The sequence below is a fragment of the Panulirus ornatus genome, chromosome 57 (assembly GCF_036320965.1).
Source record: "Panulirus ornatus isolate Po-2019 chromosome 57, ASM3632096v1, whole genome shotgun sequence".
Lineage (NCBI taxonomy): Eukaryota > Metazoa > Arthropoda > Malacostraca > Decapoda > Palinuridae > Panulirus > Panulirus ornatus.
In genome coordinates, this window is record NC_092280.1 from 31292423 (window position 1) to 31316422 (window position 24000).

At 40.7% G+C, this 24000-nt stretch overlaps 1 protein-coding gene across 14 annotated transcripts in view; it reads left to right on the top strand.

The window, feature by feature from the left end:
* Positions 1–22099, top strand: part of LOC139766416 (UNC93-like protein MFSD11) — a 138466-nt gene extending 116367 nt beyond the window's left edge. For all 14 annotated transcript variants that reach the window (XM_071695058.1, XM_071695073.1, XM_071695059.1 and 11 more), the window contains 3 exons: positions 124–246; positions 4955–5132; positions 15499–22099. In XM_071695058.1, coding sequence (XP_071551159.1) covers positions 124–246; positions 4955–5132; positions 15499–15799 — 602 coding nt within the window. In that variant the 3' untranslated portion in view covers positions 15800–22099. The remainder of the gene's footprint in view (positions 1–123; positions 247–4954; positions 5133–15498) is intronic.
* The last annotated feature ends 1901 nt before the right edge of the window (positions 22100–24000 follow it).

Sequence of the window (24000 nt, forward strand, 5' to 3'; positions counted from 1 at the left end):
AGCCTTGAAGTGGACTTTAGTCCATGGCTGGAGCCTCCAATGTCAAAAAAAAATCATATTTTAACTGTAGTTAAGATGTTTAGAGTTTTCATAAGTTCTAATTATCAGTTATTTTATTTTCAGGAATTGAATTGTCCTTCTTCAGTGGTGTTTACAGTGCTTGTTTAAGTGCCACCTTAAGATTCCCAGATCCAAAACGGCTTGTTGGACTTTCCGGAATGTTCATTGGTACTGGAGAAATATTAGGTAAGTAGACGACTTCATTGGCATTTATTTATCTTTCCTGCCTATATCTCATGCAACTTTCCTGCCATAGTGCAGGTTGCATATAGAGTCACATCATGAACTGCACATATTATGAACATTCCTCAATAAAGATAGTCTTTTTTGTGTCATTGTCAACACTCTTTGCTCCATCCTATAAGGAAGTGTTATGCTATTCCACTTTAGAAGGATTCCAAACCATAATAGTTAGCTAGAAATGGTTTAGCTCCACTACTTTCATACATCCTTCTCCACAGTTGCATAAATACATTAGTGCTGTTCACATATCATGGCATTCTAAATCAGTATTGCTCGTGCTTTTCTAATCAGATTAGAAGTTCAGATGCTCCTTGACTTACGATGGGTTTATGTTCTGATAAACCCATTGTAAGTTGAAAATATCATAAGTTGAAAATACATTTGATGCATTTGATAAAGTACATCTAACCTACTGAACATCGTAGCTTAGCCTAGCATACCTTAAACTTTCTCAGAACACTTGCCTTCTGTTACACAAAATCATTTAACACAAAGCCTATTTCATAATAAAGTGTTGAATATCTCATGCAATTTATTTAATACTGTACTGAAAAAACAAACAGAATGGTTGTATGGATACTCACCAGAGGCAGAGGACGCAGATGGGAGTTTTTTAAACATGATGGGATGCAAAAACACAAAACACAAAATCCAAAAAACGCTGGCAACACAGTACACTGTAGAATAACAGCTGTTTACACTTATGATCACGTGGCTGACTGGAAGATGCAGCAGCTGCTGGTGCACAGCATCACAAAAGAGTATTGAATGTTGGGGTGAAGAGAGTGGTGAGAGTAAGTGAGCTTGGGAAGGAGACTTGTGTGAAGAAGTACCCGGAGAGACTGAGTAAAGAATGGAAAAAGGTGAGAACAAAGGAGGTAAGGGGAGTGGGGGAGGAATGGGATGTATTTAGGGAAGCAGTGATGGCTTGTGCAGAAGATGCTTGTGGCATGAAAAGCATGGGAGGTGGGCAGTTTAGAAAGGGTAGTGAGTGGTGGGATGAAGAAGTAAGATTATTAGTGAAAGAGAAGAGAGAGGCATTTGGAGGATTTTGCAGGGAAAAAATGCAAATGAGTGGGAGATGTATAAAAGAAAGAGGGAGGAGGTCAAGATAAAGGTGCAAGAGGTGAAAAAGAGGGCAAATGAGAGTTGGGGTGAGAGAGTATCATTAAATTTTAGGGAGAATAAAAATATGTTTTGGAAGGAGGTAAATAAAGTGCGTAAGACAAGGGAACATATGGGAACTTTAGTGAAGGGGGCAAATGTGGAGGTGATAACAAGTAGTGGTGATGTGAGAAGGAGGTGGAGTGAGTATTTTGAAGGTTTGTTGAATGTGTTTGATGATAGAGTGGCAGATATAGGGTGTTTTGGTCGAGGTGGTGTGCAAAGTGAGAGGGTTAGGGAAAATGGTTTGGTAAACAGAGAAGAGGTAGTAAAAGCTTTGCGGAAGATGAAAGCCGGCAAGGCAGCAGGTTTGGATGGTATTGCAGTGGAATTTATTAAAAAAGGGGGTGACTGTATTATTGACTGGTTGGTAAGGTTATTTAATGTATGTATGACTCATGGTGAGGTGCCTGAGGGTTGGCAGAATGCGTGCATAGTGCCATTGTACAAAGGCAAAGGGGATAAGAGTGAGTGCTTAAATTACAGAGGTATAAGTCTTTTGAGTATTCCTGGTAAATTATATGGGAGGGTATTGATAGAGAGGGTGAAGGCATGTACAGAGCATCAGATTGGGGAAGAGCAGTATTGTTTCAGAAGTGGTAGAGGATGTGTGGATCAGGTGTTTGCTTTGAAGAATGTATGTGAGAAATACATAGAAAAGCAAATGGATTTGTATGTAGCATTTATGGATCTGGAAAAGGCATATGATAGAGTTGATAGAGATGCTCTGAGGAAGGTATTAAGAATATATGGTGTGGGAGGCAAGTTGTTAGAAGCAGTGAAAAGTTTTTATCGAGGATGTATGTCATGTGTACGTGTAGGAAGAGAGGAAAGTGATTGGTTTTCAGTGAATGTAGGTTTGTGGCAGGGGTGTGTGATGTCTCCATGGTTGTTTAATTTGTTTATGGATGGGATTGTTAGGGAGGTAAATGCAAGAGTTTTGGAAAGAGGGGCAAGTATGCAGTCTGTTGTGGATGAGAGAGCTTGGGATGTGAGTCAGTTGTTGTTCGTTGATGATACAGTGCTGGTGGCTGATTCATGTGAGAAACTGCAGAAGCTGGTGACTGAGTTTGGTAAAGTGTGTGAAAGAAGAAAGTTGAGAGTAAATGTGAATAAGAGCAAGTTTATTAGGTACAGTAGGGTTGAGGGTCAAGTCAATTAGGAGGTAAGTTTGAATGGAGAAAAACTGGAGGAAGTGAAGTGTTTTAGATATCTGGGAGTGGATTTGGCAGCAGATGGAACCATGGAAGTGGAAGTGAATCATAGGGTGGGGGAGGGGGCGAAAATTCTGGGAGCGTTGAAGAATGTGTGGAAGTCGAAAGCATTATCTTGGAAAGCAAAAATGGGTATGTTTGAAGGAATAGTGGTTCCAACAATCTTATATGGTTGTGAGGCGTGGGCTATGGATAGAGTTGTGTGGAGGAGGGTGGATGTGGTGGAAATGAGATGTTTGAGGACAATATGGGGTGTGAGGTGGTTTGATCGAGTAAGTAATGTAAGGGTAAGAGAGATGTGTGGAAATAAAAAGAGTGTGGTTGAGAGAGCAAAAGAGGGTGTTTTGAAATGGTTTAGTCACATCTAGAGAATGAGTGAGGAAAGATTGACCAAGAGGATATATGTGTCAGAGGTGGAGGGAACGAGGAGTGGGAGACCGAATTGGAGGTGGAAAGATGGCGTGAAAAAGATTTTGAGTGATCGGGGCCTGAACATGCAGGAGGGTGAAAGGCATGCAAGGAATAGAGTGAATTGGAACGATTTGGTATACCGGGGTCGACGTGCCGTCAGTGGATTGAACCAGGGCATGTGAAGCGTCTGGGGTAAACCATGGAAAGTTCTGTGGGGCCTGGATGTGGAAAGGGAGCTGTGGTTTCGGTGCATTATTACATGACAGCTAGAGACTGAGCGTGAATGAATGTTGTCTTTCCCTAGCGCTACCTTGCACACATGAGGGGGAGGGGGTTGTTATTTCATATTTGCAGGGTGGCGTTGGGAGTGAGTAAAGGCTGACAGCATGAATTATGTTTCTTTCTTTTCTTTCATCCTATTCGCCATTTCCCGGATTAGCGAGGTAGCTTTAAGAACAGAGGAGTGGGCCTTTTTTTTTTTTTCCAAAAGAAGGAAGGATGAATTATGTACATGTGTATATATGTTTATGTCTGTGTATGTATATATATGTATACGTTGAGATGTATAGGTATGTATATTTATGTGTATGTATATACATGTGTATGGGGGTGGTTTGGGCCATTCTTTCGTCTGTTTCCTTGCGCTACCTCGCTAACGCAGGAGACAGCGACAAAGCAAAATAAATGAATAAATAAATGAATATTGCTAGCCCAGTAAAAGATCAAAATTCAGAATTCAAAATACAGTTTCCACTGAATGCGTATCGCTGTAACACCATCATAAGGTTGAAAAATTGTAAGTTGAACCATCACAGGCCAGAGGTCATCTGTACAACTTTTATATTTTCATTTGTTATAGGTTGAAGACTCGTGGTGTCCTTGGAGTTATAAGGCATACTAAACACGGCATATTTTATTGATAATTTTTGGATATGCTGTACTGCAGAGTAGATTTATTAATGTATAGAGATTGGATAATAAAGAGTGCACTTTAAGCACCCTGTAATTTTAAGATTTTGTGTTCTTTTCACTTATCTTCACAGAGAATTTTTTTTAGAAGATTTACCAGAACCATTACTAGGCCTTTTCTGTTTATCCACATTGACTGTGAAGCACTCTGCTGTGTAATATGAACATAACTACTCTCAACACAAGAACAAAAAACTGATTGATATCCCTAACAGAGATTCTTTGACTCATGGGTACATTGCTCCCTTGTGGCAGATCATGGATGGTTTACAAGGGGTGGTCACACTTACTTCTCTTGGCATGCAAATAATCTAAGGTCTGTTTTTATGTCTATAAAAGATTCTATATAATAGTTTTTTATGTTATTGATATATACTTAACCTACTTTTGCCACAGGAAAATTAATTTAGTTTCTTATATAAATTGCCTGTTGTCTGTACTATATATGTCGTAACCCTAAAGGGAGGGAGAGCATGAATATTTCTCTGTGAGTATATTTTTTCTTTCTCTCTTGCCACAGTTTTTTCAGTATTTGCAATCTAATACTATTCCAATTTTCTAAATTAAATCTTGAAATCTAAAAGGCATTTATTCTTATACAATATTCCCAGATGCTTTTCTATTGTGTTCATTACAGAAACTCATCCCAGTTTTATTATGTCAGACTTCAGATCATTTTAGGTAAATTTTATAAGAAAATTTCTTCAAGAATTGTCACAATTTATGTCATGAGATGAATGGAGAAACTTACGCATACAATCAAGAAGGTTGCTATTTCTTGTACTATATTTTTGTTATTTTGTAATAGTAATATTCTTTCTGCTAGCGAATCATGTTATTGTGAACTACAAAATTATTGTTATCATATTTTGATAGTTTTTTCATTATTTCAGGAGGAGGAGTTTTTGGCATCTTTGGATCTAAAACTGTTAAGTTTGGACGAGACCCAATTGTGCTTCTGGGGTATCTAGTCCATATGCTCTGCTTCTTCCTTATATTCTTGAATTTGCCCACAATGTCTCCTCTACAAAATACACGAGACCCGTCCTTTCTCGCAAATGGCCATCCAAGGTATGATAACTCTTTGAATTTGATAATTGTAGTCAAGTGACATTTAAAGTATTAAAATTTTTTTTATGTCTGCACCATTTAATTTTCAATGTGCCATATATATATATATATATATATATATATATATATATATATATATATATATATATATATATATATATATATAAATATATATATATATATATCCCTGGGGATAGGGGAGAAAGAATACTTCCCACACATTCCTCACGTATCGTAGAAGGCGACGAGAGTGGGGGGCTAGAAACCCTCCCCTCCTCGTATTTTAACTTTCTAAAAGGGGAAACAGAAGGAGTCACGTGGGGAGTGCTCATCCTCCTCGAAGGCTCAGATTGGGGTGTCTAAATGTGCGTGGATGGAACCAAGATGAGAAAAAAAGGAGAGATACGTAGTATGTTTGAGGAGAGGAACCTGGATGGTTTGGCTCTGAGTGAAACGAAGCTCAAGGGTAAAGGGGAAGAGTAGTTTGGGAATGTTTTGGGAGTAAAGTCAGTTAGTGAGAGGACAAGAGCAAGGGAAGGAGTAGCACTACTCCTGAAACAGAAGTGGTGGGAGTATGTGATAGAGTGTAAGAAAGTAAACTCTAGATTGATACGGGTAAAACTGAAAGTTGATGGAGAGAGATGGGTGATTATTGGTGCATATGCACCTGGGCATGAGAAGAAAGATCATGAGAGGCAATTGTTTTGGGAGCAGCTGAATGAGTGTGTTAGTGGTTTTGATGCACGAGACCGGGTTATAGTGATGGGTGATTTGAATGCAAAGGTGAGTAATGTGGCAGTTGAAGGAATAAATTGGTATGCATGGGGTGTTCAGTGTTACAAATGGAAATGGTGAAGAGCTTGTAGATTTATGTGCTGAAAAAGGACTGGTGATTGGGAATTCCTGGTTTAAAAAGCGAGATATACATAAGTATACGTATGTAAGTAGGAGAGATGGCCAAAGAACGTTATTGGATTACGTGTTAATTGATAGGCGTGCGAAAGAGAGACTTTTGGATGTTAATGTGCTGAGAGGTGCAACTGGAGGGATGTCTGATCATTATCTTGTGGAGGCAAAGGTGAAGATTTGTAGGGGTTTTCAGAAAAAAAGAGAGAATGTTGGGGTGAAGAGAGTGGTGAGAGTAAGTGAGCTTGGGAAGGAGACTTGTGTGAGTAAGTACCAGGAGAGACTGAGTACAGAATGGAAAAAGGTGAGAACAAAGGAGATAAGGGGTTGAGGGAGGAATGGGATGTATTTAGGGAAGCAGTGATAGCTTGCGCAAAAGATGCTTGTGGCATGAGAAGCGTGGGAAGTGGGTTGATTAGAAAGGGTAGTGAGTGGTGGGATGAAGAAGTAAGATTATTAGTGAAAGAGAAGAGAGAGGCATTTGGACGATTTTTGCAGGGAAAAAATGCAAATGAGTGGGAGATATATAAAAGAAAGAGACAGGAGGTCAAGAGAAAGGTGCAAGAGGTGAAAAAGAGGGCAAATGAGAGTTGGGGTGAGATAGTACCATTAAATTTTAGGGAGAATAAAAAGATGTTTTGGAAGGAGGTAAATAAAGTGCGTAAGACAAGGGAGCAAATGGGAACTTCAGTGAAAGGGGCTAATGGGGAGGTGATAACAAGTAGTGGTGATGTGAGAAGGAGATGGAGTGAGTATTTTGAAGGTTTGTTGAATGTGTTTGATGATAGAGTGGCAGATATAGGGTGTTTTGGTCGAGGTGGTGTGCAAAGTGAGAGGGTTAGGGAAAATGATTTGGTAAACAGAGAAGAGGTAGTAAAAGCTTTGCGGAAGATGAAAGCCGGCAAGGCAGCGGGTTTGGATGGTGTTGCAGCGGAATTTATTAAAAAAGGGGGTGACTATATTGTTGACTGGTTGGTAAGGTTATTTAATGTATGTATGACTCATGGTGAGGTGCCTGAGGATTGGAGGAATGCTTGCATATGCCATTGTACAAAGGCAAAGGGGATAAAAGTGAGTGCTCAGATTACAGAGGCATAAGTTTGTTGAGTATTCCTGGTAAATTATATTGGAGGGTATTGATTGAGAGGGTGAAGGCATGTACAGAGCATCAGATTGGGGAAGAGCAGTGTGGTTTCAGAAGTGGTAGAGGATGTGTGGATCAGGTGTTTGCTTTGAAGAATGTATGTGAGAAATACTTAGAAAAGCAAATGGATTTGTATATATTATTTATGGATCTGGAGAAGGCATATCATAGAGTTGATAGAGATGCTCTGTGTAAGGTATTAAGAATATATGGTGTGGGAGGCAAGTTGTTAGAAGCAGTGAAAAGTTTTTATCGAGGATGTAAGGCATGTGTACGTATAGGAAGAGAGGAAAGTGATTGGTTCTCAGTGAATGTAGGTTTGTGGCAGGGGTGTGTGATGTCTCCATGGTTGTTTAATTTGTTTATGGATGGGGTTGTTAGGGAGGTGAATGCAAGATTTTGGAAAGAGGGGCAAGTATGCAGTCTGTTGTGGATGAGAGAGCTTGGGAAGTGAGTCAGTTGTTGTTCGCTGATGATACAGCGCTGGTGGCTGATTCATGTGAGAAACTGCAGAAGCTGGTGACTGAGTTTGGTAAAGTGTGTGAAAGAAGAAAGTTAAGAGTAAATGTGAATAAGAGCAAGTTTATTAGGTACAGTAGGGTTGAGGGTCTAGTCAATTGGGAGGTAAGTTTGAATGGAGAAAAACTGGAGGAAGTAAAGTGTTTTAGATATCTGGGAGTGGATCTGGCAACGGATGGAACCATTTAAGCGGAAGTGAATCATAGGGTGGGGGAGGGGGCGAAAATTCTGGGAGCCTTGAAGAATGTGTGGAAGTTGAGAACATTATATCGGAAAGCAAAAATGGCTATGTTTGAAAGAATAATGGTTCCAACAATGTTGTATTGCTGCGAGGCGTGGGCTATGGATAGAGTTGTGCGCAGGAGGGTGGATGTGCTGGAAATGAGATGTTTGAGGACAATATGTGGTGTGAGGTGGTTTGATCGAGTAAGTAATATAAGGGTAAGAGAGATGTGTGGAAATAAAAAGAGCGTGGTTGAGAGAGCAGAAGAGGGTGTTTTGAAATGGTTTGGGCACATGGAGAGAATGAGTGAGGAAAGATTGACCAAGAGGATACATGTGTCGGAGGTGGAGGGAACGAGGAGAAGTGGGAGACCAAATTGGAGGTGGAAAGATGGAGTGAAAAAGATTTTGAGTGATCGGGGCCTGAACATGCAGGAGGGTGAAAGGCGGGCAAGGAATGGAGTGAATTGGATCGATGTGGTATACCGGGGTTGACGTGCTGTCAGTGGATTGAATCAGGGCATGTGAAGCGTCTGGGGTAAACCATGGAAAGTTGTGTGGGGCCTGGATGTGGAAAGGGAGCTGCGGTTTCGGGCATTATTGCATGACAGCTGGAGACTGAGTGTGAACGAATGGGGCCTTTGTTATCTTTTCCTAGCGCTACCTCGCACACATGAGGGGGAAGGGGGATGGTATTCCATGTGTGGCAAGGTGGCGATGGGAATGAATAAAGGCAGACAGTGTGAATTGTGTGCATGGGCATATATGTATGTGTCTGTGTGTGTATATATATGTGTACATTGAGATGTATAGGTATATATATTTGCGTGTGTGGACTTGTATGTATATACATGTGTATGGGGGTGGGTTGGGCCATTTCTTTCGTCTGTTTCCTTGCACTACCTCGCAAACGCAGGAGACAGTGACAAAGCAAAATAAAAAAAAATAAAAATATGAAAAAAGAAAAATATATATATATAGGGGATAGGGGATTAAGAATACTTCCCACATATTTCCTGCGTGTCGTAGAAGGCAACTAAAAGGGGAGGGAGCGGGGGGCTGGAAATCCTCCCCTCTCATTTTTTTTTTTTAAATTTTCCAAAAGAAGGAACAGAGGGGGCCAGGTGAGGATATTCCAAAAAAGGCCCAGTCCTCTGTTCTTAGCACTACCTCGCTAACGCGGGAATTGGCGAATGGTTTAAAAAAAAATATATATATATATATATATATATATATATATATATTTTTTTTTAAACCATTCGCCAATTCCCGCGTTAGCGAGGTAGTGCTAAGAACAGAGGACTGGGCCTTTTTTGGAATATCCTCACCTGGCCCCCTCTGTTCCTTCTTTTGGAAAATTTAAAAAAAAAAAATGAGAGGGGAGGATTTCCAGCCCCCCGCTCCCTCCCCTTTTAGTTGCCTTCTACGACACGCAGGAAATATGTGGGAAGTATTCTTAATCCCCTATCCCCTATATATATATATTTTTCTTTTTTCATATTTTTATTTTTTTTTATTTTGCTTTGTCACTGTCTCCTGCGTTTGCGAGGTAGTGCAAGGAAACAGACGAAAGAAATGGCCCAACCCACCCCCATACACATGTATATACATACAAGTCCACACACGCAAATATATATACCTATACATCTCAATGTACACATATATATACACACACAGACACATACATATATACCCATGCACACAATTCACACTGTCTGCCTTTATTCATTCCCATCGCCACCTTGCCACACATGGAATACCATCCCCCTCCCCCCTCATGTGTGCGAGGTAGCGCTAGGAAAAGATAACAAAGGCCCCATTCGTTCACACTCAGTCTCCAGCTGTCATGCAATAATGCCCGAAACCGCAGCTCCCTTTCCACATCCAGGCCCCACACAACTTTCCATGGTTTACCCCAGACACTTCACATGCCTTGATTCAATCCACTGACAGCACGTCAATCCTGGTATACCACATTGATCCAATTCACTCTGTTCCTTGCCCGCCTTTCACCCTCCTGCATGTTCAGGCCCCGATCACTCAAAATCTTTTTCACTCCATCTTTCCACCTCCAATTTGGTCTCCCACTTCTCCTCGTTCCCTCCACCTCCGACACATATATCCTCTTGGTCAATCTTTCCTCACTCATTCTCTCCATGTGCCCAAACCATTTCAAAACACCCTCTTCTGCTCTCTCAACCACGCTCTTTTTATTTCACACATCTCTCTTACCCTTACATTACTTACTCGATCAAACCGCCTCACACCACACATTGTCCTCAAACATCTCATTTCCAGCACATCCACCCTCCTGCGCACAACTCTATCCATAGCCCATGCCTCGCAACCATACAACATTGTTGGAACCACTATTCCTTCAAACATACCCATTTTTGCTTTCCGAGATAATGTTCTCGACTTCCACACATTCTTCAATGCTCCCAGGATTCTCGCCCCCTCCCCCACCCTATTATTCACTTCCGCTTCCATGGTTCCATCTGCTGCCAGATCCACTCCCAGATATCTAAAACACTTTACTTCCTCCAGTTTTTCTCCATTCAAACTTACCTCCCAATTGACTTGACCCTCAACCCTACTGTACCTAATAACCTTGCTCTTATTCACATTTACTCTTAACTTTCTTCTTTCACACACTTTACCAAACTCAGTCACCAGCTTCTGCAGTTTCTCACATGAATCAGCCACCAGCGCTGTATCATCAGCAAACAACAACTGACTCACTTCCCAAGCTCTCTCATCCACAACAGACTTCATACTTGCCCCTCTTTCCAAAACTCTTGCATTCACCTCCCTAATAAACCCCATCCATAAACAAATTAAACAACCATGGAGACATCACACACACCTGCCGCAAACCTACATTCACTGAGAACCAATCACTTTCCTCTCTTCCTACACGTTCACATGCCTTACATCCTCGATAAAAACTTTTTACTGCTTCTAACAACTTGCCTCCCACGCCATATATTCTTAATACCTTCCACAGAGCATCACTATCAACTCTATCATATGCCTTCTCTAGATCCATAAAAGCTACATACAAATCCATTTGCTTTTCTAAGTATTTCTCACATACATTCTTCAAAGCAAACACCTGATCCACACATCCTCTACCACTTCTGAAACCAAACTGCTCTTCCCCAATCTGATGCTCTGTACATGCCTTCACCCTCTCAATCAATACCCTCCCATATAATTTACCAGGAATACTCAACAAACTTATACCTCTGTAATTTGAGCACTCACTCTTATCCCCTTTGCCTTTGTACAATGGCACTATGCACGCATTCCGCCAATCTTCAGGCACCTCACCATGAGTCATACATACATTAAATAACCTTACCAGCAAGTCAACAATACAGTCACCCCCTTTTTTAATAAATTACACTGCAATACCATCCAAACCTGCTGCCTTGCCGGCTTTCATCTTCCGCAAAGCTTGTACTACCTCTTATCTGTTTACCAAATCATTTTCCCTAACCCTCTCACTTTGCACACCACCTCGACCAAGACACCCTATATCTGCCACTCTATCATCAAACACATTCAACAAGCCTTGAAAATACTCACTCCATCTCCTTCTCACATCACCACTACTTGTTATCACCTCCCCATTAGCACCCTTCACTGAAGTTCCCATATATATATATATATATATATATATATATATATATATATATATATATATTTTTTTTTTTCATACTATTCGCCATTTCCCGCGATAGCGAGGTAGCGTTAAGAACAGAGGACTGGGCCTTTGAGGGAATATCCTCACCTGGCCCTCTTCTCTGTTCCTTCTTTTGGAAAATTGAAAAAAAAAAAAACGAGAGGGGAGGATTTCCAGCCCCCCCGCTCCCTTCCCTTTTAGTCGCCTTCTACGACACGCAGGGAATACGTGGGAAGTATTCTTTCTCCCCTATCCCCAGGGAATATATATATATATATATATATATATATATATATATATATATATATATATATATATATATATGTCTTTCTTTTAAACTATTTGCCATTTCCCGCGTTAGCGAGGTAGCGTTAAGAACAGAGGACTGGGCCTTTTTTGGAATATCCTCACCTGGCCCCCTCTGTTCCTTCTTTTGGAAAATTAAAAAAAAAAATGAGAGGGGAGGATTTCCAGCCCCCCGCTCCCTCCCCTTTTAGTCGCCTTCTACGACACGCAGGGAATACGTGGGAAGTATTCTTAATCCCCTATCCCCAGGGATAATATATATATATATATATATATATATATATATATATATATATATATATATATATATATATTTTTTTTTTGTAAGGAAAAAATGCAATTGAGTGGGAGATGTATAAAAGAAAGAGACAGGAGGTCAAGAGAAAGGTGCAAGAGGTAAAAAAGAGGGCAAATGAGAGTTGGGGTGAGAGAGTATCATTAAATTTTAGGGAGAATAAAAAGATGTTCTGGAAGGAGGTAAATAAAGTGCGTAAGACTAGGGTGCAAATGGGAACTTCAGTGAAGGGCGCAAATGGGGAGGTGATAACAAGTAGTGGTGATGTGAGAAGGAGATGGAGTGAGTATTTTGAAGGTTTGTTGAATGTGTTTGATGATAGAGTGGCAGATATAGGGTGTTTTGGTCGAGGTGGTGTGCAAAGTGAGAGGGTTAGGGAAAATGATTTGGTAAACAGAGAAGAGGTAGTAAAAGCTTTGCGGAAGATGAAAGCCGGCAGGGCAGCAGGTTTGGATGGTATTGCAGTGGAATTTATTAAAAAAGGGGGTGACTGTATTATTGACTGATTGGTAAGGTTATTTAATGTATGTATGACTCATGGTGAGGTGCCTGAGGGTTGGCGGAATGCGTGCATAGTGCCATTGTACAAAGGCAAAGGGGATAAGAGTGAGTGCTTAAATTACAGAGGTATAAGTTTTTTGAGTATTCCTGGTAAATTATATGGGAGGGTATTGATAGAGAGGGTGAAGGCATGTACAGAGCATCAGATTGGGGAAGAGCAGTGTGGTTTCAGAAGTGGTAGAGGATGTGTGGATCAGGTGTTTGCTTTGAAGAATGTATGTGAGAAATACATAGAAAAGCAAATGGATTTGTATGTAGCATTTATGGATCTGGAAAAGGCATATGATAGAGTTGATAGAGATGCTCTGTGGAAGGTATTAAGAATATATGGTGTGGGAGGCAAGTTGTTAGAAGCAGTGAAAAGTTTTTATCGAGGATGTATATCATGTGTACGTGTAGGAAGAGAGGAAAGTGATTGGTTTTCAGTGGATGTAGGTTTGTGGCAGGGGTGTGTGATGTCTCCATGGTTGTTTAATTTGTTTATGGATGGGGTTGTTAGGGAGGTAAATGCAAGAGTTTTGGAAAGAGGGGCAAGTATGAAGTCTGTTGGGGATGAGAGAGCTTGGGAAGTGAGTCAGTTGTTGTTCGCTGATGATACAACGCTGGTGGCTGATTCATGTGAGAAACTGCAGAAGCTGGTGACTGAGTTTGGTAAAGTGTGTGAAAGAAGAAAGTTAAGAGTAAATGTGAATAAGAGCAAGGTTATTAGGTACAGTAGGGTTGAGGGTCAAGTCAATTGGGAGGTAAGTTTGAATGGAGAAAAACTGGAGGAAGTAAAGTGTTTTAGATATCTGGGAGTGGATCTGGCAGCGGATGGAACCATGGAAGCGGAAGTGGATCATAGGGTGGGGGAGGGGGCGAAAATTCTGGGAGCCTTGAAGAATGTGTGGAAGTCGAGAACATTATCTCGGAAAGCAAAAATGGGTATGTTTGAAGGAATAGTGGTTCCAACAATGTTGTATGGTTGCGAGACGTGGGCTATGGATAGAGTTGTGTGCAGGAGGATGGATGTGCTGGAAATGAGATGTTTGAGGACAATATGTGGTGTGAGGTGGTTTGATCGAGTAAGTAACGTAAGGGTAAGAGAGATGTGTGGAAATAAAAAGAGCGTGGTTGAGAGAGCAGAAGAGGGTGTTTTGAAATAGTTCGGGCACATGGAGAGAATGAGTGAGGAAAGATTGACCAAGAGAATATATGTGTCGGAGGTGGAGGGAACGAGGAGAAGAGGGAGACCAAATTGGAGGTGGAAAGATGGAGTGAAAAAGATTTTGTGTGATCGGGGCCTGAACATGCAGGAGGGTGAAAGGAGGGCAAGGAATAGAGTGAATTGGAGCGATGTGGTATACCGGGGTTGACGTGCTGTCAGTGGATTGAATCAAGGCATGTGAGGTGTCTGGGGTAAACCATGGAAAGCTGTGTAGGTATGTATATTTGCGTGTGTGGACGTATGTATATACATGTGTATGGGGGTGGGTTGGGCCATTTCTTTCGTCTGTTTCCTTGCGCTACCTCGCAAACGCGGGAGACAGCGACAAAAAAAAAAAATATATATATATATATATATATATATATATATATATATATATATATATATATATATAATAAATAATGCTAGATGGGTTGTTTGTGTATGGACTGATAGAAAGTATTTGACACTGTACTGCATGGGAAGCTGATTAGGAAGCTGGAACACCAAGCAGAATTAAGGGGAGACTCTACTGATGAATAGATTATCATTTCAAAAGGGAAAAACGATGTATGGCAGAGGAATTGTCTGGAAATGGAATGAGGTCACCAGTGACATACCACAGGTTTCTTTTTTGGGAGTGTTACTCATCTTGACTTGCCATGTGATGCAAAGACCTTGAGGAAATTGAAAAGCAAGGATGATTGCATCAACTACAAGGGGACCTAAATAGATTTCAAAAGTTGATCAGATACATGGCTGATGAAATTCAATGCAGGGGAATGTGAAGTAATGTGGATAGGACAAAGCAATAGGTCTCAATATTAATATTATGTAGCTGGAATTAAGCGGCAGGAATCTGTGTGATAGGAGCCTTAGAGATTACATTAATCCTAACCTGTTTCCAGAGTCTCACATCAGGAGAATAGAAAATAGCAAATATTAGAATAGCTTTCAGTTGTGTGAAATAATTAGCAAGCTCTTGACATTTTACATGAAGCCATAATTAGTATTTGTATCTCAAGTTTGGATACTGTATCTGAAGAAGCACAAATATCTAACAGAGAAGGTTCAGATGAGAAGAGCAAGGATGTCACCAGAATTAAGAGATCTGAGTTACAAGGAAAGCTAGAGGCCTTTAATTTGCCCACCATGAAAGGGAGAAGGTGAAGGGGCAACCTGATCTCAACCTGAAAGTTTTTAAACTGGATAGATGATGTTGATGGTGATTATTTCTTCAAAAGGCATAGGGACAGAACAACTAGTGGACATAGCATGAAATTATGCAAGAAATTTGTTAAAAAAAAAGATGTAAAGTAATATTGCTTTAGTATAAGAGTGCTAGATAAATGGAATAAGTTGAATGAGTACATAGTAAATGCAGATAGCATACAGAAGTTGTATGATAGTAGAGAATGTTCTAGAGGTGGGCTTCCATGAATGTAAAACTCCCTCCCTCTACACTGGAAATAGCTAACATATCAGAGTTAATTTTATGGTACTAACTTGTAAAGTTATCTGATTTTCTTTTTTTTTCAGTGAAGTGGTTGCCATGCTATGCAGCTTCATGTTAGGTTTTGGTGATGCTTGTTTCAACACCCAGATTTATTCCATCTTAGGATCTGTCTATGAAGATAATTCAGGCCCTGCCTTTGCCCTTTTCAAGTTCACCCAGTCCCTCTCAGCTGCTGCATGCTTTTTCTACTCAAGTGTTTTTGAACTGTACTGGCATCTTGCAATCTTAGTAGCTTTTGCTACTGTTGGTACATTGACATTCTGTGCTGTTGAGTGGAAGGCTCACCGTCATCTCAAAGCAAAACCAGACACTCCTTTTGACTGAAACAGAAACAGTCACATTTGCATGACCTTTATGTTTATAGTACCTTAGAATGTTTCTGTAATAAAGTTATATGTATATTTTTTCATACTTCATCGCTGTTTCCTGCATTAGCAAGGTAGTGCCAGGAATAGATGAACAAAGGTCATATCTACTCGCATCTATTCTCTAGCTGCTATGTGCATTGCACTGAATCCATGGCTCCCTGTCCACAACCAGGCCCTCTAGGCCTTTTCATGGTTTACCCCAGATGTTTCATATGCCCAGGTTCAGTCCCTTGAGAACATGTTGACCCCTGTATACCATATTGTTCCAATTCATTCTATCCCATGCATGCCTTTCACCTCCTGCATGCTCAGACCTTGATCACTCAAAATCTTTTTCACTCCATCATTCCATCTCCTGTTTGGTCTCCCCATTCTCATGGTTACCCTGACTTCCAACACATATGTCCTCTTTGTCAACCTTTCCTCATTCATTCTCTCCAAATGTCCATACCATTTTAGCTCTCCCTCTTCAGCGCTCTCAAGTACATTCTTTTTATTACCACACATCTCTCTTACCCTTTATTACTTACTTGATCAAACCACCTCACACCACATATTGTCTTCAAGATTTCATTTCCAACACATCCACCTTCCTCCTCACAGCCTCATTTATAGCCCATGCCTAGCATCCTTATAATATTGTTGGGACTACTATACCTTGGAACATACTCTTTTTGCCCTTCCAGACAGTGCTCTCTCTTTCCACACATTCTTCATCTCTCCCAAAACCTTCACCCTCTCGTTTACCCCATGACTCACTTCCACTTCCAAGGTTCCATTTGCAGACATATCCACTTTCAGGCATCTAAAACACTTAACTTCCTCTGGTTTTTCTCCATTCAGACTCACACCCCAATTAGCCTGTCCCTCAGTCCTACTAAAACTAATAACTTTGCTTTTATTCACGTTTACTTTCAACGTTCTCCTTTCACACATTTTTCAAAATTCAATCACCAACTTCTGCAGTTTCTCTCTTGAATCTGCCACCAGCACTGTATCATCAGCAAACAAAAACTGACTCATTTCTCAGGCCCCCTCATTCCCCACAGACTGCATACGTACTCCTCTCCCCAAGACTCTCACATTTACCTCCCTCACCATATATCTTTCTATCTATATCTCTGCTCCTTGCTGAAAAATCTAGATTTAATAAGAATAAGCTGTTTGAGTTAAGTGTTGTCATGTGTTATGCATGACAAGGAGATATTGTATGTTTATGAACAGAATGCTAGCAGTCCAAATGGGGATGAGACAGAAAGAAAAGACATCTACCTGGGTCAAAGGAGTGCAACTTGACAACCACTGAAGTGGCCATCAGTAACCCTCCTACCAACTACTACCTAATGCATCTTACTGAATGTTCCTACCTACTGCTTCTCTCTATTACTTCCACCATTTTGCCAAAAGGGAGGCTAGTGTATAATGCTCACAGCAGGAAAAGAAAGAATTAAGAACAACAAGCTGTGTGAGTTAAGTGTTGTCAAGTGTTATGTTTAACAAAGAGAGATTGTATGTTTGTGGACAGAATGCCAGTAGACCATATGTGGGTGAGGCAGAAGGAAAAGACAGCCACCTGGGTCAGAGGATTGCAACTTTACAACCACTCACAATGCAGCTGTCACTAACCCCTCTGATAGCCAGGCAGCTAGAGCATGAGAGTGGGCAAGTGTGGCCTTTCTTCATCTGTTTCCTGGCACTACCTCGCTGATGCAAGGGGCAGTGACTGGGTGGAGGGGATGAGAAGAGAGTGAATATGTTATCTTTTTTCCTTTCCTTCACACATTACTGTTTTCTATGGGGCAGGGTGGTGTCTGGAATGGATGAATGTGAGTATGTATGAATATGTACTTGTGTATATTTGTATATGTGTGTGTATATATTTTTGTTTTTTCATACATATTCACTGTTTCCCGCATTAGCAAGGTAGCATTAAGAACAGAGGACTGAGCCTAAGAGCAAAACCCTCATTTGGCCCCCTTCTCTATTCCTTCTTTAGGAAAAGTAAAAAACTGGAGGGGAGGATTTCCAGCCCTGTGCTCCCTCCCCTTTTAGTCGCCTTTTACGACATGCAGGGAACACATGGGAAGTATTCTTTCTTCCCTATCCTCAGATTGGGGAAGAGCAGTGTGGTTGCAGAAGTGGTAGAGGATGTGTGGATCAGGTGTTTGCTTTGAAGAATGTATATGAGAAATACTTAGAAAAGCAAATGGATTTGTATGTAGCATTTACGGATCTGGAGAAGGCATATGATAGAGTTGATAGAGATGCTCTGTGGAAGGTATTAAGAAGGTATTAAGAGTATATGGTGTGGGAGGTAAGTTGCTAGAAACAGTGAAAAGTTTTTATCGGAGATGTAAGGCATGTGTACAAGTAGGAAGAGAGGAAAGTGATTGGTTCCCAGTGAATGTCAGTTTGCAGCAAGGGTGCATGCTGTCTCCATGGTTGCTTAATTTGTTTAGGATGGGGTTGTTAGGGAGGCAAATGCAACAGTTTTAGAGAGAGGGGCAAGTAAGCAGTCTGTTGTGGATGAGAGGGCTTGGGAAGTGACTGTGACTGTTTTGTTGACTGGTTGGTGAGGATATTCACTGTATGTATGGTTCATGGTGAAATGCCTAAGGATTGGTGGAATGCATGCATAGTGTCATTGTACAAAGGCAAAGGGGATAAAGGTGACTGTTCTGATTACAGAGGTATAAGTCAGTTGAGTATTCCTGGGAAATTATATGGGAGGGTATTGATTGAGAGGGTGAAGGCATGTACAGAGCATCAGATTGGGGAAGAGTGGTGTGGTTTCAGAAGTGGTAGAGGATGTGTGGATCAGGTGTTTGCTTTGAAGAATGTATGTGAGAAATACTTAGAAAAAGAGATAGATTTGTATGGAGCATTTATGGATCTGGAGAAGGCATATGATAGAGTTGATAGAGATGCTCTGTGGAAGGTATTAAGAGTATATAGTGCGGGAGGTAAGTTGCTAGAAGCAGTGAAAAGATTTTATCAAGGATGTAAGGCACGTGTAGGAGTAGGAAGAGAGGAAAGTGATTGGTTCCCAGTGAATGTCGGTTTGCGGCAGGGATGCGTGATGTCTCCATGGTTGTTTCATTTGTTTATGGATGGGGTTGTTAGGGAGGTGACTGCAAGAGTTTTGGAGAGAGGGGTGAGTATGCAGACTGTTGTGGATGAGAGGGCTTGGGAAGTGAGTCAGCTGTTGTTCACTGATGATACAGCGCTGGTGGCTGATTCGGATGAAAAACTGCAGAAGTCGCTGACTGAGTTTGGCAAAGTGTGTGAAAGAAGAAAGCTGAGTAAATGTGAATAAGAGCAAGGTTCAATATGGTTGAGGGACTAGTTGACTGGAAGGTAAGTTTAAATAGAGAAAAACTGGAGGAAGTGAAGTGTTTTAGATATCTGGGAGTGGCCTTGGCTGGGCAGCGGATGGAACCATGGAAGCAAAAGTGAGTCACAGGATGGGGGAGGTGGCGAAGGTTCTGGGAGCGTTGAAGAATGTGTACAAGGCAAGATTATCACAGAGAGCAAAAAAGGGTATGTTTGAAGGAATAGTGATTCCAACAATGTTATATGGTTGTGAGGCATGGGTTATAGATAGGGTTGTGCAGAGGAGGGTGGATATGTCTGAAATGAGATGTTTGAGGACAGTGTATGGTGTGTGGTGGTTTGATTAAGTAATGAAAGGGTGAGAGATATGTGTGGTAATAAAAAGAGTGTGGTTGAGAAAGCAGAGGAAGGTGTGTTGAAATGGTTTGGACACATAGAGAGAATGAGTGAGGAAAGATTGACAAAGAGGATATATGTGTCACAGGTAAAGGGAACAAGGAGAAGAGGGAGACCAAATTATAGTTGGAAGGATGGAGTGAAAAAGTTTTGAGGAATTGGAGCCTGAACATACAGGTTGGTGAAAGGCATGCAAGGAAGAGAGTGAATTGGAATGATGTGATATACCAGGGTCAGTGTGCTGTCAATGGACTGAACCAAGGCATGTGAAGCATCTAGGGTAAAACATGGATAGTTCTGTGGGGCCTGGATGTGGGAAGGGAGCTATGATTTCGGTGCATTAAACATGACAGTTAGGTGTGTGTGTGTGTGTGTGTGTTGGAAATGAAATGTTTGCGAACAGTATGTGGTGTGAGGTGGTTTGATCAGTAAGTAATGAAAGAGTAAGAGAGGTGTGCAAAAATAGAAAGAGTGTGGTTGAGAGAGCAGAAGAGGGTGTGTTGAAATGGTTCGGACATAGGGAGAGAATGAGTGAGAAAAGATTGACAAAGAGGATATATGTGTCAGAGGTGAAGGGAATAGGGAGAAATGGGACACCAAATTGGAGGTGGAGGGATGGAATGAAAAAGATTTTAAGCGATAGGGGCCTGAACATACAGGAGGGTGAGAGGTGTGCAAGGAATAGAGTGAATTGGAACAGTGTGGTGTACTGGGGTTGACAGACTGTCAGTGAACTATACCAGGTGCATGTGAAGCATCTGGGGTAAAACATGGAAAGGTGTGTGGAGCCTAGATGTGGATAGTGAGCTGTGGTTTCGGTGCAGTACACATGACAGCTAGAGACTTAGTGTGAACAAATGTGGCCTTTTCTATCTGTTTTCCTGGCACTACCTTGCTGAAGTAGGGGTAGTGATGCTGTTTCCTGTGGGGTGCGGTAGTACCAGGAATGGATGAAGGCAAGCAAGTATGAGTATTTACATGTGTATGTATGTTTATGTCTGTGTATGTGTATGTAATGTTGATATGTGTATGTGCGTATGTGGCCTTATATATTTATATACGTGTATATGAGTGCATGGGTAATTTTTTTTTTCCTGGTGCTACCTCACTGACACGGGAAACAGCGATTATGTATAATAAGTAAATGAGTATAGATATCACTTCCATACTTGTTCATCATTTCCTGCATTAGGAAGGATGAATCAGGAACAGATGAAGGATAGGCCTCATTCACATACATCCATTCTCTAGCTATCATGTGCAATGCACTGAAACCGCAGCTCCCTATACACAGCCAGACCCTGCTGACCTTTCCTTGGTTTCCCTTGGCTGCTTTATATTCCTTAATTCAGTCTATTGACATCATTTCACCCACTGTTTACCACATCACTCCAATTCACTCTGTCCCATGCATGCCTTTCACCCTCCTGCATGTTGAGTGCCCAAAGACTCATAATATATTTATCTTTCTCCTTCCATCTTTAATTTAATCTCCCCATTCTTCTTGTCCCCTCCACCTATGGTATGTATATCCTCTGTCAGACTCCCTTAAGTAATTTTCTCCATATGTCCAAACTATTTCAGCACACCTTCTTCCACTCTCTCAACCATGCTCTTCTGATTACCAAAACTCCCTCTTACCATATTATTTCTTGCTCAATCAACCCTCCTCACAACTTATGTTGTTCTCAGACATTTAATTTCCAACACATTCTTTGTCTTTTATACATTTTCATCTGTAGCCCATGCCTGGCATCCATACAACACAAGCAGGACTGCCATAATATATCAAATGTACCTTTCTTCACCATCCCAAATGGTGATCTCTCTTTCCACATATTTCCTAATACTTCCAGGATGCTCACCTCCTCACCCCCCATAGTTCACCTCATATCCCATGGTTCTCTTTGCTGCCATGTCCACTACAGATATCAAATGCACTTACTTTACTCTAAATTTTCTCCATTCAAACTCTCATTCCAACGAACCTGTTTCTTGCACTACTGAATCTAATTGCCTAGCTTTTATTCAGATGTACTCAAACTTTAATGCATACCCGTTTATATGTATTATGCTAAATGAAGGTGTTTCATTTGTATAAGAATATTATTTTTGTCATCTGTAAATTAGAGTATTTTGATAGTAGATGAGAATGTATTTGCAGGGGGATTTACTTATTTTCACAAACCTTTTAAGTTTTGTCAAGTTATTACTTAATGACTATCAAGTTAGGGAGCCACATGCTGTGCTAACCCTTCCTTCCTGTGAAGATACCATTTACTAAGATATTGAAATGTAATGTGCATCTTTATAAACAGATTGTGTTATGCTACAAATAATTTTTCTCTGAAATCAGGAGTGGATAATGTCATGAAATTATTTAACATCTGTGCTTTGAAGTTTGGTAAAATATGTGAATTCATGAAGGTTGAAATTCAACATAAAGATTTATTATATTATGGTAAAATGTCTTTAGCATAAGGATTCAATTGTTGTATAATTTTGTTAAATATATTTTACAATGTAAGTTTGTTTTATTGGAGATGGGAATGAATAAAGGTAGACAGTATGAATTATTGTAAATGTGTATATATGTATATGTCTGTGTGTGTATATATATGTATACGTTGAGATGTATAGGTGTGTAGATTTGCGTGTGTGGACGTGTATGTATATACATGTGTATGTGGGTGGGTTGGGCCATTCTTTCGTCTGTTTCCTTGTGCTACCAGGAGACAGCGACAAAGCAAAATAAAAGATAAAAATAAATCTACAAATAAGTTTGACAGAAAACATAGGTGAGCCACAGTTCATTTTCTTTGAAACGGGCATTTGAAGTCTACAGAGTTCTCATTTCTCCCTGTATAGTTTACTGTTCATGCATTTTGATTGGCTTTTCTTTTACATATCTGTTAGCAAAGTGAAACCAAAAGCCTCCGATCTTTTTGGCTAAACTTTCAAAGGCATTCAGTGGAATACAAAAAAGATTCTATGTAAATTACATGGATTAGGAGACAAACTATGTGCATAGGTTAGTGATTGGCTCAACAACATAAGGCACTGTGTTGTCTTTAATGGCAAGGTCTCCAACTGGCTGATGTGTTAAGTGGTGTGCCATAAGGGTCAGCCCACACCTCATTCTTTTCATGATATGAATTAATGATTTAGGATTGGGTCTCATACCCAAGATCTCCAAATTTGTTGACAATACAAAACCATCAGTGTTGTAAATGGAAATGGTGAAGAGCTTGTAGATTTATGTGCTGAAAAAGGACTGATGATTGGGAATACCTGGTTTAAAAAGCGAGATATACATAAGTATACTTATGTAAGTAGGAGAGATGGCCAGAGAGCGTTATTGGATTACGTGTTAATTGACAGGCGCGCGAAAGAGAGACTTTTGGATGTTAATGTGCTGAGAGGTGCAACTGGAGGGATGTCTGATCATTATCTTGTGGAGGCTAAGGTGAAGATTTGTATGGGTTTTCAGGAAAGAAGAGTGAATGTTGGGGTGAAGAGGGTGGTGAGAGTAAGTGAGCTTGGGAAGGAGACTTGTGTGAGGAAGTACCAGGAGAGACTGAGTACAGAATGGAAAAAGGTGAGAACAATGGAAGTAAGGGGAGTGGGGGAGGAATGGGATGTATTTAGGGAATCAGTGATGGATTGTGCAAAAGATGCTTGTGGCATGAGAAGAGTGGGAGGTGGGTTGATTAGAAAGGGTAGTGAGTGGTGGGATGAAGAAGTAAGAGTATTAGTGGAAGAGAAGAGAGAGGCATTTGGACAATTTTTGCAGGGAAAAAATGCAATTGAGTGGGAGATGTATAAAAGAAAGAGACAGGAGGTCAAGAGAAAGGTGCAAGAGGTAAAAAAAAGGGCAAATGAGAGTTGGGGTGAGAGGGTATCATTAAATTTTAGGGAGAATAAAAAGATGTTCTGGAAGGAGGTAAATAAAGTGCGTAAGACAAGGGAGCAAATGGGAACTTCAGTGAAGGGCGCAAATGGGGAGGTGATAACAAGTAGTGGTGATGTGAGAAGGAGATGGAGTGAGTATTTTGAAGGTTTGTTGAATGTGTTTGATGATAGAGTGGCAGATATAGGGTGTTTTGGTCGAGGTGGTGTGCAAAGTGAGAGGGTTGGGGAAAATGATTTGGTAAACAGAGAAGAGGTAGTAAAAGCTTTGCGGAAGATGAAAGCCGGCAAGGCAGCAGGTTTGGATGGTATTGCAGTGGAATTTATTAAAAAAGGGGGTGACTGTATTGTTGACTGGTTGGTAAGGTTATTTAATGTATGTATGACTCATGGTGAGGTGCCTGAGGATTGGCAGAATGCGTGCATAGTGCCATTGTACAAAGGCAAAGGGGATAAGAGTGAGTGCTCAAATTACAGAGGTATAAGTTTGCTGAGTATTCCTTGTAAATTATATGAGAG